General features: G+C 35.9%; 1 protein-coding gene and 1 long non-coding RNA gene across 2 annotated transcripts; both read left to right on the top strand.

Annotated features, from left to right (window-relative positions):
* The first annotated feature begins 1,242 nt into the window (after positions 1–1,242).
* On the top strand, positions 1,243–1,774 carry LOC149199743 (uncharacterized). Its single transcript, XR_016253311.1, has 2 exons — positions 1,243–1,333; positions 1,509–1,774. It is a non-coding gene; the product is annotated as an uncharacterized LOC149199743 (long non-coding RNA).
* A 116-nt stretch (positions 1,775–1,890) lies between these two features.
* LOC149199742 (uncharacterized) lies at positions 1,891–2,500 on the top strand. The gene is made up of 2 exons (XM_089399442.1): positions 1,891–2,228; positions 2,423–2,500. Exons 1-2 carry the CDS (start codon positions 1,986–1,988, stop codon positions 2,498–2,500), a joined length of 321 nt encoding a protein of 106 aa, XP_089255568.1. The 5' UTR covers positions 1,891–1,985.
* Positions 2,501–18,762: the final 16,262 nt, after the last annotated feature.

The raw sequence follows: 18,762 nt of genomic DNA, 5'->3' as shown, positions 1-18,762 counted from the left end.
GCAGGCTTTTGCAAATAGCCTACTCTTGCATTTTTGAAAAATTGCAGTTCACAGCGTTCTCATGTGGATGTCCTACATCATGTCAAAGGTGACAAGAATAGGAATATGAGCATGTACGAGTCGTTTGTGGATATGCTTGACCATCTGACAAAAAGTAGAAGTGCAAGTCTGGAAGAGTCTAGTTTTCTTCTGAAGGGTGATTTTCTTGAGAACGAAGGTCAATTATCAAAACTTGGTTACTTTCACGAAAAAGGATTGATATAATATGTGGTTGTGCATTTATATTTTATAGGAATACCCATGATTTCTCTGCACTGTATGACTGCAAAGAGGCTGCCACTAAGAGCTGATCATTTCTGAACAGAGCTTCAAATGTTCTAGGTTGCATTTCTATTGTCTGTGTTATAAATCTATCATTTTATAATTGTAGAAGTTAGAGAGAAAATATATATATGTTGGGCATTATTTCTGAGTTGTACATAGTACTAGAATATATCTTAAATGGGTTGCATTAATAAATTTAAGTGGTTTTCTGTTATACATAATAGATAGTGTCATTTCAGCTGCAGGGCAGCCTCTCTATCTCTCTAGGAAAGCCAGTCTCTAGGATTGCTTTTGATCCTTTGTCATCTAATCTTTTGTCTTTGCACAGCAATGCAAGGAAAGGCAGAAGAAAGATGAGGGAGGAGACGGTGTAGGGGCTTTGGCCTTGTGACCCTTCAAGCTTCAATCAAGCAAAATCAATCTTTTGCTTCCCGATTACAGGAACTTAAACATTGCTTAGTATTCCTTTGAACATCTCGTTCTCATGTTGATGTCCTACATCATTTCAAAGGTGACAAGAACAGGAATATGAGCATGGACGAGTCCTTTGTGGATGAGCTTGACCATCTGACAGAAAGTAGAAGTGCAAGTCTGGAAGAGTCTAGTTTTCTTCTGAAGGGCGATTTTCTTGAGAAAGAAGGTCAGTTATCAAAACTTAGTTCTTTACGAACTACTAATAGCAGTTCCTTACCCAGCAGTAGTTACAATCCTGTGTCTGAAGAACTTGTTATTCTAGTGACTCAGGTCTGTTGAACGGGCCAACCTCTCTATCTCTCTAGGAAAGCCAGTCTCTAGGGTTTCTTTTGATCCTTTCTCATCTAATCTTATGTCTTTGCACAACAATGTGAGGAAATGCAGAAGAAACATCAGGGAGCAGATGGTCCAGAGGCTTTGGCTGTGTCTAAGAAGTGTGGGGACGATGTGTTATCTGGGCAAAAACACGCTCCGGAGAGCACTGATGTTGAGCTTGCAATTCCTGACTTTTGATAATGCAAATGAATTAGAACAGGTAAATTTAAATTTTTCTTAAGGCTCTCAAGAGAGCTAAAAAGCTCATTTGGAGGACAAAGTTGCTGCAGGGGATGAAATAAATTCGTTTTCTATTTTGATTTTCTTGTATATTTGGTATTGAGGATGTCTTTAATAATTCATAAGCTCACCTTATTTTGGTTAGGGTTTTGCAGGAAGTCGCGTCTCCAGTTCTGGACTTGAAAAATGATGAACATGGAGGTAGTCCACATGGTGGGCAAATTCTATAGACCACAGATTTTTTTTAGCGTGCAGTCTCTGCTTAGGCAGCTGGCTGTACTTGGATTGTTGAGTCCCTATGAACCATACCTACATGTACAGAGCTTCAACTATATGGCATAAAAAAAGGAAGCTAGTCTGATGTGGAAAAACCTCACCGTATAGCCTTTGTTGCTTCATTGTACATTTTGACTGTACCTTGTTTCACCAAATTTATACCACTACACACGCAAGTTTAAGTCCACAAATACTCCAAAAGCTATATATATATATATAAGTAACTTTAGGGTCATCCATATGCCATGACAATATATATATGATTACTGCTTTTGGTGCTTTACTCGAGCGATAGTTTTATCCTTGGGAATTTTGGTGATTACTTCTGTCTCTGGGGACTTTTGTGATTTGTAAATATGAAGCTGATGGGCATATTGAACATCTTCTGTATTTCCCCATCTTCGACTACACTCTGTTTTTCTGTGGGAAGACGATACCTTCAAAGACCAGACTCTCAGATCTCGGAGCACACACAGCTTCTACAGGGGCAGTCTACAAGTGCAGTTGTAGAGGTTCGAACTTCTGACCTGCTGAGAGCTAGGAATGTCCAACCCACTAAAACTGAAGAACAGGTCATAACATTAAGGCAAAACCCAGAGGTGAGAATCATGTGGTTTCAATGTTCATTTATGTCCACTTTGGTATTAATCATATGTTTTCATAGGTCTACTTATTAATTCTGTGGAATCATAGAATATATCATACACACACTTTTGTTAAGTCAGAGTATGCAATCATTGTATATATGCTCTTTATGATTTTTGCATATATTATCTTCTTTTATGTTGTGCAGGTGGTGGTGTTAAGAGTCTCATTGCACTGTGCTGGCTGTGCCAGAAAAGTCAGTAAACACATCAAAAATGGAAGGTGACACTTTTTCATCCTGCTTGCTTAATATTGTATGTTATCTGTCAATAGATACCACAACATCGTATATGTAAGCAATTTTTGTGACAGAATACACAAACTCTGGTGTCTAATTGTATCAGGTGTGACAGCATTTGCTATAGATCTGGAGAAAAAGAAGGTCACAATGATGGGTAACATATGACCCATTGGAGTTTTGGAAAGTGTTTGCAAAGTAAAAAATTCTGAGTTCTGGCCTCAGGAGAAGCTAAGCTAAAAGGTTGCAACAACATTTCTGTAATCTAATAGTCTGTATAACTAAGATCTAGTCCTTTAGCCTTCCAACATTTTAGAAGTTGCAGATATAACTTCACTATTTGTGTTGCTGCAGGCTTTTGCAAATAGCCTGATCTTGCATTTTTTAAAAATTGCAGTTCACAGCGTTCTCATGTTGATGTCCTACATCATTTCAAAGGTGACAAGAACAGGAATATGAGCATGGACGAGTCCTTTGTGGATGTGCTTGACCATCTGATAGAAAGTAGAAGTGCAAGTTTGGAAGAGTCTAGTTTTCTTCTGAAGGGCGATTTTCTTGAGAAGGAAGGTCAGTGATCAAAGCTTAGTTCCTTCCACGAAAAAGGATTAATGTAATATGTGGTTGTGCATTTATATTTTCCAGGAATACCCATGATTTCGCTGCACTGTATGACTACAAAGAGGCTGTCACTAAGAGCTAATAATTTCTGAACAGAGCTTGAAATGTTCCAAGTTGCATTTCTATTGTCTGTGTTATAAATCGATCATTTTATAATTGCAAAAGTTAGAGAGAAAATATATATATGTTGGGCAATATTTCTGAGTTGTACATAGTACTGGATTATATCTTAAATGGGATGCATTAATAAATTTTAGTGGTTTTATGTTATACATAATAGATAGTGTCATTTTAGCGGCGGGCCAGCCTCTCTATCTCTCTAGGAAGGCCAGTCTCTAGGACTTGCTTTTGATCCTTTGTCATCTAACCTTATGTCTTTGCGCAGAATGCGAGAAAAGGTATAAGAAACATCAGGGAGGAGACGGTGTAGAGGCTTTGGCCTTGTGACCCATCAAGCTTCAATCAGGCAAAGTCAATCTTTTGCTTCCTGATTACAGGAACTTAAACATTGCTTAGTATTCCTTTGAACATCTGAAAAAAGTTACTATATCTTCCTTTGCATACATATTTCATTTAATTCTGTGGAGCTGGGACTTGATCTAATTTGTTAGATCATGCCTCGCCTATGGGCCAAGTAGCATGTCAGCCTAAGAATAGATTTGCAGTACTCGTTTCTCATTTTTGAGAAGCAGAAAACCAATTATAGAGTTACTTCCTAAAGCAACATCAATCAAACTCGCTCCAAGCAATTCCAAGAGCATTTACATTATCAGTCGATCACAGGATTCAAATCATTATTGAACCGGATCATTTCTAAGAGAAATCATTCCTAGGAGTTGAAAGGGTTCCCAAGCATCATCATTCATTCTAATTGGATCATTCCTAGCATTTGAAACGATTATTTAGATAGAGTCATTTTTCCATCAGCAATTGAACTGACATCATAATTCCCGAGAGCATTTCCCTTTGGTAATTCTGAAATGACACAAGCGATATATTGAATTACACCAAAAAATTCTAGTTTCCAAAAATCTTAATGAAAGTAAAAAAAAAAACTTCGCTAAAAATAAATATCACTACAACTCGTTGTGCCCTTTCTTCAGCAAGGCAACCGCAACAACCCGGAATAGCCCCAACGCCATTTCCTTCCTTTCGTGCTCACGGTCAGGCTCTAAAGCCATCAATTGCAATTTTTGCTTCTAGCTTAGATGCTGTTGGTGCTACTAATTACTGGTACTAATTACTCGCATTACTGCTGACAAAAAAACTCCTCTTCACCATTATTTTTCTTTCTAAAGCAGGGACTAGCTATTCTGCTTAATTTCTAATTATGTATCACCTGTGCACAGAATCCAACATAAGATCCATTAACAATAGAATCCAACATAAGCTCCATTAACAACGAGCTCCAGCCCCGCTTCCCACTCAAAGCACTCAAAAATATGAACCATTTCAGCAAGGAAGTCTAAGCAGTTTCCAAGGCAAAGCAGCCAGCCCTTACATGATTTTTTACATATTAAAAGCTAGCGGGTTAGGAGCAATGGTTTCCAGGCCTCCTACTGCACTCGGACTATGACCCCTCTCACATAAAGGGATATTTTGACCTAGCCTCTAAGAGTAATCCAGGGTGCAGAAGTGCAAGTGGCTGGCCCTTTCTTCCTAAATCAAGATAAATAAAGTTCTGTTAAGCTTGATGGCATAGTATTTGCTAGATTGTAAGCCTTATAGCTACTATTTTAGCAGTGTTTTGTTGTTAACGTTTTGTTTTAACTGCCGACAGGGACTTGCTGCTTCGCAGCAGTTCTTGTTTAAACTACTTAGCTGTATTTGGAAAATCCTGGTTAAACTAAACATTATAAAAACCGTGGATGAAACTAAATTTCTTTATCATGGGTACAAAATCCAAAAATATGGCTCCTTCCTCAAGATTTTCTTTAGTTACATTTCCCACTCCCTTATCTCTTTCATCTTATGTAGCCGAGTTCATGCTAGTTGATTCCTTAGTGCATCATTTGTCAAAAAACTATATATCATTTTCCTCGTTTCATTTTTATGAATATAACTTTTTTTATTCTTTAGTGCATCATTTGTCCAAAAAATATATCATTTTCTTCGTTTCAAATTTATGAATATAAGTTTTTTGATCTTATTTTAAAAATTATGTTCAATTTTGTTCCATAATTCCTAATATGAAGAGAAAAATTAATATTATACAAAGTAGATAATCAATAGATTATATAAAACATGTATTTTATTGAAAAACCAAAAGAGTGGACATTTTAGTATGCATGTAAAAATGATTTGAGATGCATATGTAAATACAACAACATTTTTCTTAAGGGATACACTGTATCTTGATCATGTAATCATTAAATTGATAAAATATCTCAATCTCACACAAATCTATGAAGCATCAAATTAGAGAATATCTTTCAAATTCAATTAGATCTAGCGAACTTCTGCAACCTAAGAACCAAATTCTACATAGAGGCCAACTTTACCTAATTATGACCAATGATAATAACCACACTTGCTATCACAACTAAGATAAGTAGGAGTTATATACTTCAACAAGCCCCCATTAATGGCTACTTTCTTAATATTCATCCACTAAGGTATTCATTGGCATCTTCTCATTTGTAGCACATGCTTTAGTATGAATTGAAGCACCCCATCGTTATGAAGTCGATGTTTGGTCCAACTTGCCACATTCACATTGTTTTTGTTGAATTCAATATAAAAAATTTACCATCCACTCGAATGCATGGATCATTAGTCATTGTATCCATTGCTTTTCTAGGAAAGTTTTTCTCATGCATGATTCAACAACATATCTTTATTCACAAACAATTTCACCCCCCCTACATCATCATCTTGGGATTTCTTTCTATTACCATAACCACATACTGGGTTTCTTTAGCTAACCCATAACCACTCTCTAATTTTCATTGGATTATCTTATACCATCATATTCTCAAGTGGTTTTTGTTTACCACAAGTAATACATCACGTTAAGTGGTTTTTACTTCACCATGAATCTTCCTTTGGCATGATAAGTGGTTTTGGATGAACATGAACCCTCAAGTGGTTTTTTCTAATCAAAAGCCATCCCTTACACCAAATTACAAGTTTACTCCTTATCAAATCTTACATCAACATTTACTTAGGCACATATAATTCTCATACTCCATCCTATGGAGATACTAGGTAATTGAACTTTTTCTTAAATGAATGTGCATAAAATTGTTACAAATAAGAAGTATGATTCACATTACAATATGGTCAAGTCATGCCTCACAGTTTTTTTTCTCTTATTTGTTGACAATTATTCAATCTTCTTTTACTTGTTTATTCTTTTTGTCTTGGTATTATTTGAGTCACAATACTCATATTTATCTTTTATATTCATATGGATTACCCATTGTCTGGATGTATTGTTGTTGGGATAGTTTCATTTCATTCTTGCACTGTATCAAAGAAAGTTTATCCTTATTTCTTAATGCTTGTCCCTCACAAGTTTAGGGTATAGAGTGTTGGGTATCAAGCTAGTTTCATTTGTAAAAATTTCTCTCGCAAATCCAAGTAACCTACCATGGAAGAAGAAAAGAAAGATGAAAGAGAAAGAGATCTTATCAACTTATTACTCGAGAAACTACTTGTCCAACAAAGGAATGGGATGATGAAAAATTTTCCCATACCCTTTGGTCACTACCAATTGTAACCAAGACACCTTCAACAATCTGCAATTTTGGAGGTGTGACACACTTCAAGGTACAAGTTAAGCTTGATACCCTCTTATTTGAAGTCCAAATAGTTGTATATGCGTTTGAAAAATGGTTAGATCTATTATACGACTATTACTATATCAAAATATCTTTTGATAATGAGAAGACAAACCTTACATTCATAAAAGCCCTTCCTCATGGAAAATATTGCTGGGAAGCTTATTGGGAGATACATAATGAAAATGAGTATGAAATATTCCATGTCAAACCAACTTGGCTCAATTTTGTTCATGCAAGGTCCAATGATATAGGTGTATATTGGTGGCCACCAAATTCAACCATTCACTCAATAGTTTTCTATCTTCTCAGTCATTTTTTTTTATTCTTTTTTGGGTCCCAAACTTTTAAAGCTCTTTTGATACCACAAAAAATGGTTTTTAGCAATTCAAGGGGCTAAGGCTTTCCATGGAATGTATTAGTTTAGCAAAAAATTACAATCCTTAGATAGTTCTTTCCAAATTACTATTGTGTGCCCCAAATAGACATTGTATGCAAATATTGTGCCCTCGGGAAGTTTATGTACCAGCTAACCACCTCGAGGCCCAAAAAAATTTAACACTTCATATTCTAAGGTTATGGTTTTTGACCTATAGGGTTTTTTTAGTTATCCTAAAAGGTTATTATTTTCGCATTTTCTAACATAATTTTCAAATGTGTGTAGTTTCCATCTCTCTCCTTTCATAGATATTTACCACCAGTTTGGCCAGTTTGTGTTCTACAATATTCTATCATTTTATTTATCAATATAAGTTCAGTTTTCCTTATATTATTATGCTCTTTCTATATTTCTCAATCTTTTTTCCATTTTTTCCCCACCTTTTGTTTCATTCCTGGTATAACCTATATCAATGGTATCAAAGTAATCTGCTCCTTATTGTTTCTCAGTGCATGTCCCCGATGTTGTAAGGGTACACAAAGTTAGGTCTCAAGGTAGTTTCATTGGGAAATGATTACTCTTACAAAGCTCATGAAAAATCTAGTGGTGGAAGAAAAATGATATGACAAAGTATGATATCCTATCAAGTTGTTTTTCGAGGAAGTAATCATCTAATATTGGGATTAGATGATGGTCAATTTTAACTATATTCTTCGACAACTACCAATAATAATTGTGGCACCTTCAACAAGCGATAATTCTCAAGATATGACACCATTCAACTTACAAGGTAAATTTTATATTCCCTTATTCAAAGGAAAAATAGAAGCAGGTTCTTTGTAGAAATTGTTAAATTTATTAAAAGTTTTTTCCTCTCTCTATTTGTTTTTTAAATGACAATATTTCCTTCACAATATTAATATCCCTTCCCCATGTCAAATACCGATGAGAAGGTTATTGGTGGTGGTGGTGGTTAACGTCCACTGAGACCAAATTGGTCTATCAGACCTATAATTTTCTTAGTTTTTAATTATCTGTCTCCTCATATTTCTTGGCGAGATTGGTGTTGTAGCTTTTTTTTTCTCTATGGTCTTCCAACTTCCTTTATCTTGCATCTCCTTCATCTCTTCTAGTTCTTGGGACATTGGTGTCTTAGCTTGGCTGTCTATTGTGTTCGTCCTTTTGAAGATAGTTGGAGAAGAAGTTTGGTCTAGGAGATTTGCTTTGCTGTTAAATGAAGATTTATTTTATCCAGTATTCAAATCCTCATAACTGTTGATTTGTTGGTTGGGGCTTTCCCCTTGCTTGTCTTGAGAGTTGTTTCTTTTTTGCCCGATTTCTTGTGATTCAGAGTTTTCTCTAGAGTATTCTTCTTTGATGACAGTGTAGTGTTCTTTTTGTGCTCCTTCCCACCATGTAGATCTATGGTGGTTTTTTCTAGCAAAATTTTTCTGGGAGGCTTTTGGGCAATTTTTGGCTAGATGGCCTGTCTCAAAGCAGGATCGACATCTGAAGAGGACACTTTCATAATCGAGTTTTTGGTTCTACACATAGTCTTTACTTGTTAGGTTTATTTCAGCTGGGAATCCGGCACTGAAGTCCATTTCCACACACATGCGTGCATAGGTGGTCCTGGCATATTCCTCTTCTTCTGGGCACTTGCAATAAAATTTCCCAATTGCATTTCCAATGGATTTTAGCGAGGAGAGATTCTAGATGCAAGGGTAGGATTGGAAATCTCACCAAAACTGGTGCTGAGGTTATGACTACTATAGAGGGATCGAATGATGGGTTCCATGGCTTCATGAATAGGCCTAATTTTTCCCAAAACCAAGGGCCGGAATCTAGAATACATTGTCTGCTTTTAGGATTTTCAAAATCTACTATAAGGAAACCCCTAGCATAGGGGTAGATATTAATTTCATCAGAAATGACAGGCTTCCATACCTCCGACATCCAATTCTGGAGAGGTGTCAGCCGTGGCCAAAAACCAATGAACTGGAAAATTAGGGCACTTTCAAAAGACTTCAAAGCCTCATCGATTCAGGCCTTGACCACCTAGACAGTGGGAGCTGGGGCTTCACTAATGATACGGACAGGAGTTTGCCCTCTAGAAGCAGATGAGCCAACAACTATTTTCGCGAAGCTGGGAGCCATATTTTACTTGCCTGTAGAACCAAGCCATAGAGAAATAAGGCAGAAGATAAGATTAGATCTAGATCTAGCTGCAAAAGATTAGATCTAGAACCTAGCCATTTACATCTAGATCTAGCCGCAGAAGATTAGATCTAGAACCCAAAACGTGCAAGCAGACTTATTCATCCAAAATTTTTAGATTCCGGTGACTAACCAGATCTCACCTAAATAGTGAGTGCGGATAAGAATTATTAAACCTACGAAACAGACAGATCTGTTCGGGAGCCCGGATATTCATAGATAGACAGACGTTTTTTCTAGATTAGGCAAATTTACCTACATAACCAGTAGGTAGGGCGAAGCTGAGATCCAGCGCTCATGGGTGTAGTTCTAGATCCAGTCAGAGATTCATAGACAGACATATCCAGCAGAGTTACCTGCAGAACCAGTAGGTAGGGCCGTAGATTGGAACGACCGAAGGCCATAGATCTAAGACCGTAGATAGAGTCTTGTTCAGCAGGAAGGTGAGAAACGAGTGCCGTAGATTGGAAGAATTCGAACATCAGAAGAATGCAGGAATATGTGAATATCGGTTGTTCACCGCAAAGGGCCGCAGATCTAAGTCCCGTTCAATGAACATAAACATCAAAGTAAAGTATGTGATATCCATTACAGGACCCACTTGGGTCAGTTTTGTTGATGTCCTGAAGGAGGAATTCTACCCTGTAGTGAGTTGTGATGACCAGTACACAAGGGGAAGAACTCTATTACATGAGAGAAACCATATGACATCAAATTGCATTGACAATTTCGATACATTGTGATCAAATATGGGTATTAAAGACCTCTAGAGACACCTAGTTTTGAAATTTCATAATGGTTGGCATATGTATATCAAAATGAAGATAGATTTCTTGGACATCTCCTTATTGAGAGTCGATTATCGATCTGATATAAAAATTAAGCAGAAATTGAAGCAAGCAAATAAGTGAGAGTTTGGGTTTCATGTATAACATGATATAAGATTAGAAATTGTGGTCATAGCTTGTAGAGAAAGGGACAAAGAAGGGATATCCAAGCTCCATGGAAAATTTTAGGGGCTAATATTCATAGTTGGGCTAATTTTCCATGATTTTTCCAAAAAAAAAAAGGATTCGTCAATTTCCATTTTTTATAAAAATGATTTGCCCAAATTTTACAATATAAAATTATTTTACCTTGAAAATCACCAACATTATATATATAGTATATATAACATTATTATAAATTTGAATAATTTCACAAATACATCAACAAACATTTTATAGTTTGCATATTAGGGACTAGTGATATTGGCCAATCTTTCTAAACTTCAAGATAATTTTACATACTTAAAATTTTCCTTGGATCCAACCTTGATATTGCCAACCCAAGTGACAAGCAAGGATTAGTAATGGGAAATTGAATTACATTAGAAAGTGGTGTGACCTACACAAAATCCATTATCACAACAATGATGAATGTCTCTCACAACACCCATTTGCTACTTAGGCTAAAACGAAAAGTAGAATATGGCTTAGATTTCAATTCAGAACAAAATAAAGTAAAACAAATCATTGATGCGAAAACTAGTCCTCCCATCGCTACCACAAATGCCCAACCAAAAGAGTTATAGGATATAGAGGAGGGGAGAACCTCTTCCATTAATATATGTGGGTAAAGGGAACCCCACTACATTTCAATGTTGATAGTGGGATCAAAAAGAGCTTGATGTTAGCTGAGGTCATGAAGAGATTAAAGATATTGATAGTGCCGCATCCAAAACTGTACACCATCGGTTAATTGAGCCATGGAGGAGTCATCCATGTCAGCTAGTAATTTCACCCATCCTATGGCATCAAGCTTCAAAGTAAGGGGAAGAGAAATAGAGTGAGAGGGAGAGAGTGGAGAAGGAAGAGAGAGAGGAAGAGTGAGAGATAGAGATATGACATGGGGGGGAAGCAATCAGAGGAGGGAAGGGAGTGAGGAAGAGAGATATATATAAGGATAAAGGGAGGGAGATAGAGATAGAGATGGATAATAAAGAGAGAGAGAGAGATAGCTAAAGTGGGGTTGTTATGAAGAATGAATTGAGTGAGGGAGAGAGGGATATAAAAGTAGATGAAGGGGGAGGAGGAGGGATAAAGAGAGTGAGAGGTAAGGAGAGATAGAGAGAGAGAGAGAGAGAGGGAGAGAGAGAGAGAGAGAAAGACAGAGAGAGAGAGAGAGAGAAGAAGGAATAAGGAATGAGAGAGAGAGAGAGAGAGAAAGATAGGGGTGAGATAGAAATAGTGCTAGAGGGGAGGGAGTGAAAGAGAGGGAGGGAAGGATGGAGAGATAGGGACAAATTTAAGGGTAGAGAGAGAGAGAGATATAGGGGAGGAGGGTGGGGAGCTGTCGTTGTGAATAAAACATTGAGTGAGGGATGGAGGCGTGATAGAGAGGGAGGGAGAGAGGAGTGAGAGAGGGGGAGAGTGATGCAGGAGCATCCAGATTTATCCAACAATGTGATTGTGTGTTCACATGTTGTGGCTAACAAGTCGTGAAAAAAAAAATGATTATTAATATTTTATTAACCTTTAATTGTGAGAAGTTAGTTTGTTTTGATTTCTAAACTAGATATGAATAAATGGCGAGTTGATCCTCCCTACAAGGAGATCAAGCCAAGTAGATTAGATTATTAAGCTAGGATAGGATTTGGTTTTTAAAAATAGTAAACTCCTTCATTTGTGGAAGGGGGTTGTTAGTTAGTGATATGGTTTTCTGATTATAATCTCAAGTGAGGAGAGATAGAGAGAGATAGAATAGGGAGAAAAAAAATCAAGCCATCAAGGGCCAGATGGGATAAGACACACTTTCATCAATAAAACTCTATTTTTTTGGGGTATCAGAGGCTTTCTGTTGAGTTTGATCATAGAGTAGTTGTTGGGCTATTGATAATAGTCAGACATTGTGTCACCATGAATCTTCGATTGTATATCCCTTACCTTCCCTAACTCATACACACAGGATCAAAATCTGGCTCAATCACAAGACGTAGCAGCTAATCATCTACACAACCACGAAATTAATGAGACATGATCTACAGGATTGGCAATCAAATCATGAAGGTTACCATCGGATCAACAATTCGACAACGAAGGAAACCCAGTAAAAGAAAATGCAGAAGAAATTTGGTTAAATAGTATTTCTAAGCTCGATCCTGCATTTTTTTCCTTTCTAGCACTACATTTTGTCAGTTAACATTGTGATTCCCCTTTTGGCACTTCCTTTTGCCAAAATTGTTTCGTTTTTGTGTTAAAAACTATGTGTTTGTCAGGCACCTGCGAATCGAATTTCCTCAGGCCAGAGAGTCCTCAAAATTGACTTCTTTCATGCGGATCGTCCTCCCCATGAACTACCTATAGCTTAAATCTAGTTATGGTTTGTATGTGCCTCATTTTAGGTGTTAGTGAATAGACTTTTGTAGGCTGTAGTGGTCTTCCAAACTGGTTCTACATCATTTGGAATCAGAGCCCAGAAAGTGAGTAATGTTCTCAGGAATTGTAGCAAATATGCCACCTAGGAGAGGAGCTTCTATAAGTCGGGGAAGGCCTGTAGCCAATGCAGTTTTGCTAGATGAGACTCGACATCTTCATACAAGAATGGAGACAATGGAAACTGCTCAAAGGAGAACACCTGATGAAGGGGATGTCAGCACTGTCGTGGAATCTTCTGAGGAAGAAGAAGAAGAAGAAAGCGAAGTAGCTAAAGTTTTCAGCATAATGCCAAAACTATCTGGGAGACTGAAGGTAGAAGTACCTTTGTATGAAGGAAATATTAATGTGGAAGAGCTGATGGATTGGATCAGTTCATTAGATAAATACTTCGACTATGAGGAGGTCGAAGATAAGAAGAAAGTGAAATTTGCAGCTACCAGATTGAAGGGACATGTAACCATTTGGTGGGATGAGTTACAAACATCCAGAGAAAGGAAAGGAAAGCCCAAGATTAAGCAGTGGGATAGAATGGGGGGAAAATTGAGAAAGAAAATTTATGTCGAAGGATTACCAGTTGAATATTTTCAGACAGTTACAAAACTTGAGGTAGAAAGGAATGGTTGTTAAGGAGTACATAGAGGAGTTTTATAGATTGAGCATAAGAGCCAGAAAAGCTGAAGATAATATGGAAAAGGTAGCCAGATACATCAATGGCTTGAGATATTACATACAGGATGAAATCATTTTGTCGAGTCTGAAGACAATCGAAGATGCCTATCAAGAAGCTTTGAAGGGAGAGGAGAAGATGTTGAGGAAGGAAAATCATAGGAATAGAGGTAAAATTCTAGCAAGAGGTAGAGGAACTACCAAACCAAGGTTTCAACATTCACAAAATGAAGCAAGAAGCTCAAGTACCAGAGCACCACAGAGAGGAGACTTCAGTAGAGGATGATTTGTGCCTAGAGGTAGAGGACGAGGAAGAGAAATTTGCTATTATGTATGTGGAGAACTAGGACATGGATAATGGAATTTTCCTCACAACAAAACAACAACCCATAGGAATGTGAATATAGTAGAGACAAAGGAAGAAAACCCAAAGGTCACAGGGAAAGAAGAGCCACTCGAGACAGGAGAATATTTATTATTGAAGAGAGTGTTGCTTAAGGTAGAGAAAGAAGCAAATGAACCAACACAGAGGAAGAGTTTATTTAGGACTACGTGCAAGTGTAAAGGGAAATGCTACAAGGTTGTGATTGATAGTAGAAGCACTGACAATCTTGTTTCCACAGAGATGGCTAAGAAATGGGATTAAACAAGATAGCACATCCTACTCCTTACAAAGTTTCGTGGCTTTAAAAAGGACATCAACTCTTAGTAACAGAGCAGTGCAGAGTGGAGATACAGATTGGGACATATAAATATTTTATATTGTGTGATGTGATGCCCATGGACATGTGCCATATATTGTTGGGAAGACCGTGGCAATTTGATAGAAAGGCCATACATGATGGCAAGAGGAATACAAATATGTTAGAGAAGGACAGGAATAAGCACACATTGTTTCCTTTGAAGAACGAAGGAGACAAAGGAATAGCTAGAGATAGTGTTTTGTTGATCAGTGGAAAGGAGTTGGTACAAGAAGTTAAGAAGGAGAAATAAATTTGTTTTTCTATTGTGGGAAAACCCAAAGTAATTCTAAATTCTACGAATCTAGACAATTTACTTAAATTTCTCTTAGACGATTATGTTGATATTAGTGTTGGTGACATGCCAAGTGCATTGAAGCCAAATAGAAGTATCAGTCACCATATCGATTCGATACCTAGTGCGAGTTTGTGGAACAAAGAAGAATACAGAATTACTCCAAAAGAAAATGAGTCAAGAGATAGGTATAGGAATTGTTTGATAAAGGGCCAATCAAAGAAATCTTAAGTCCATGCGTGCTACCAGTAGTACTCAATTCGAAGAAAACTGGTGAATGGCACATGTGTACAAACTCTAGAGCAATAAACATGATCACTCTCAGGTATATATTTCCCTTACCACCTATGGATGATTTGATGGATTGTTCGAGTTAGTGAAAGTATTTTTCCAAAATAGATCTGAAGAGTGGATATCATCAAATAAGGATTAGAGAGGGAGATGAAAGGAAGACTACATTTAAGACCAACAATGCGTTGAATGAGTTGTTAGTGATGCCTTTTGGGCTCAATAATGCATCAAGTACATTTATGAGACTGATGAACGAGGTGTTAAAGGAGTATGCTGGAAAATTCATGATAGTTTATCTTGATGACATTCTAATTTTCAGTCAGAGTAAGGAAGAGAATTTGGAGCATCTTAAACTGGTTTTAAATACTTTGTAGAAGGAGAAATTGTTGATAAATTTGAAGAAGTGCAGTTTTCTGCAGAAGGAGCTTGTTTACCTGGGATTTGTAGTCTCAGAGGTTGGTTTCAAGATGGATCCAAAAAGATCCAAGCAATTGCGGATTGGCCAACTCCAAGAAGCATATTTGAGGTAAGGACTTTTCATGGCCTTGCAAGTTTTTACTGGAAGTTTATAAAATGTTTCAGTCAGATTTGTGCATCAATAGTTAAAATAATAAAGGAAAATAACCATTCATTTAAGTGGACAAAGGCAACAAATCAAAACTTCAAGATGTTGAAAAAGAAGATTGTGGACAAACCTATTCTAGCCTTTGCCAAACTTTGATAAATCTTTCCAAGTTGAGATTGATGCTAGTGGAGCAGCAATTGGAGCTATTATGAGTAAAGAGCAGAGACCTATAAGTCTTCCTTGTCAAACATATTATCAAACTGGGACAAGATGTTTGAGAGGAGAAGGTGAATGGAAGAATTATAAATAAAAAGTAGGAAAAGAGAAAAAAGGTCGACAAAGAACAAACAAATGCTAACAAGACTAAAACTAAGAAGGCAACAATTTGATTTTCATGTTGATGTTTCAAGTCCATACCAGGACCCATCATCAAGACAACATCTTTTAGAGAAGAAGGAAAATGGAAGAAGTATGAATAAAAAGAAGGAAAAGAGGAAAATAAAAACTAACAAAGAAAAAAGAAACCCTAACAAGCTTAAAACTAAGAAGCCAACTGTTTGATTTTGAAGTCGATGTTTCAAGTCCATACCAAGAACCACCATTAGGACAATATGTTTGAGAAAATAAGGTGATGGGAAGAAGTATAAATGAAAAGAAAGAAAAAAGTGGAAAAAACTGACAAAAAAAACAAAACCTAAAAGACTTAAAACTAAGAAGCCAACAATTTGATTTTTGAGGTCGATGTTTCAAGTCCATACCAAGACCCATCATTAGGATAATATGTTTGAGAAAGGTGGTGAAGGTAAGATATAAAAATAAAAATAAGGAAAAGATGAAAAAAATAAAATCAAACAAAGAAAAAACAAACCCTAGCAAGCTTAAAACTAAGAAGCCAAAAGTATGATTTTAAAGTTGATGTTCCAAATATATACTAGTACCCATCATTAGGAAAATATGTTTGACAAAATAGGACAAAGGTAAGAAGTATAAATATAAATAAGGAAAAGAGGAAAAAATTAAAATCGAACAAAGAAAAAAAACCTAACAAGCTTAAAACTAAAAATCCAATGATTTTATGTTGATGTTGACGTTTCAAGTCCATTTGAGGACCCATCATCAGCAAAATAAGTTTGAGAGAAAAAGGCAAAGGGAAGAAGTATGAATAAAAATAAGGAAAAGAGGAAAAGAATAAAAGTCGAAAAAAAAAAAAAAACCCTAACAATCTTAAAACTAAGAAGCCACCAATTTTATTTTGAAGTTGGATTTAATTCCGTACTAGGACCCATCATTAGGACAAGATGTTTGAGAGAAGAAGGCGAAGGGTAGAAGTATAAATAAAAAGAAGGAAAAGAGGAAAAAACTAAAATCCTACAAAGAAAAAAACAACCCTAACAAGCTTAAAAATACAAAGCCAACAATTTTCTTTTGAAGTCAACATTTCAAGTCCATACCAGGGCTCATCATCAGGATAAGATGTTTTAAGCTTGTTAGGGTTTGTTTTTTCTTTGTCAACTTTTATTTTTTTCCTCTTTTCCTTCTTTTAATTTATACTTATTCCCTTCTCCTTATTCTCTCAAACATATTATCCTGATGATGGGTCCTAGTATGGAATTGAAATGTCGAATTCAAAACCAAACTGTGGAGCATATTCCAATTTTCTCTTCTTCAAGCAACACTCTTAATATTTTTTCCACAATAAATTACACAGTTAAAATATAATACTTTACAATTCAATCCTAGAAATCTCATTCTGGATGACATAATTAGACACGCGTATGTCATCCTTCCCCACACCCCAAACATATTTATTATGCCACCCTACTATAGTAACAAGATTCAGAGCATATAATTAAAAAAAATGCCTAGAATAAATTCAATTCATCATTAAAAAAAATCATCAATGAATTATCCCATCATGAATGTCACACCCACTAGTATGGTGGTGATGATACAAGTTCTAATCCAAATTTGGGTGATTTTAAATTTCATTTTTCTTCTTGCGTTGTATTCATGATTAGGTAATTTCTAAGATTTATCACTCATGTTGATTTGATATAACAAGGGTTTGAATTTATAAAGTGATTTAATATATACTTAAAGATAAAAAAACATATTTATATTACATAAATTCTTTCAATAAAGTGATTTTAGTATTTGGTATACACTTGGAGAAGTGTGCCATAAGGAATGAACCTTTTTGCAATTTGTTTGGGACCATCAACTACATGTATCACTAGGAATCTTCCTAAATTACATGTCTTTAAAAATGAAATTAAAACACCTTAAAAATACAACATGTCAAAGTGCTCATTTCAAAGTTTCAAATTCAACTTAGCAATGTAAAACATTGAATAAACACAAATTTCAATTTTATATACATATATATATATATATATATATATATATATTATATATATATATATATATATATATATATATATATATATAGAGAGAGAGAGAGAGAGAGAGAGAGAGAGAGAGAGAGAGAGAGAGAATTGTCTCAAATGTAAATTTTTAATAAAATGGCTTATGGTGACCTACATAGAAAATGAATTCACACTTTCTCCTTGGCCTCTCATGACCCTTGCTTCTTCTTTGTGAGCCCAAAAAAATTTGAAGCGATGCTCTCTATGGAGACTTATGCAACCTGGTGCTCTGATACCATGCAAATTTTTGAACATTGTGGAGTAGAGAGTTGTTGTTTTCAATATTACAAATCAATTAAATAGGATTGCATTAAAAACATCAGTGACAGATGACTAGAGAGAAACTAGACTAACTGAAACTGAACTACGAAACTTGGATGGACAATTTTGACACCTAACAAGTGATTGGAATTAGATTCTCCAATAGATTTCTAGCTCAATTCTCCATACAATCACACATATCTCTTTCCCAACCAAAATATTACTTTATGGATCACTCTACAAATAAAGAATTTCTCAATCCAACTCAATGTATAATAAACACACCAATACCAAACACCACTTCCAAACATCATCTAGATGAACCAACTTAAAATATTACACAACACTCAATTCACATTATCACTCTCCTCACAATGGTTGTCATGTTGTCTTTCTTCTTCTTCTGCCTTTCTCACCTCCAGCTCTAATATCAAATCAAAGAAAACATAGCTAGAAACCAATCAATCTAAAAAACAATCCTTTGATGATATATTACTCGACAATGCATTACAATTGATAGGAAAATTTAGACAACAATTAACTCCCTAAAAAAATATGATAACGTACTCTTCGAAACCTACAAAATTTCTAATT

The sequence above is a fragment of the Pinus tabuliformis genome, chromosome 2_1 (assembly GCF_031772625.1).
Source record: "Pinus tabuliformis cultivar Carrire ecotype Pingquan chromosome 2_1, CPIR1, whole genome shotgun sequence".
NCBI classification, from domain to species: domain Eukaryota; kingdom Viridiplantae; phylum Streptophyta; class Pinopsida; order Pinales; family Pinaceae; genus Pinus; species Pinus tabuliformis.
Note: the sequence above shows the minus strand (reverse complement) of the source record. Positions and strands in the feature narration are given on the sequence as shown.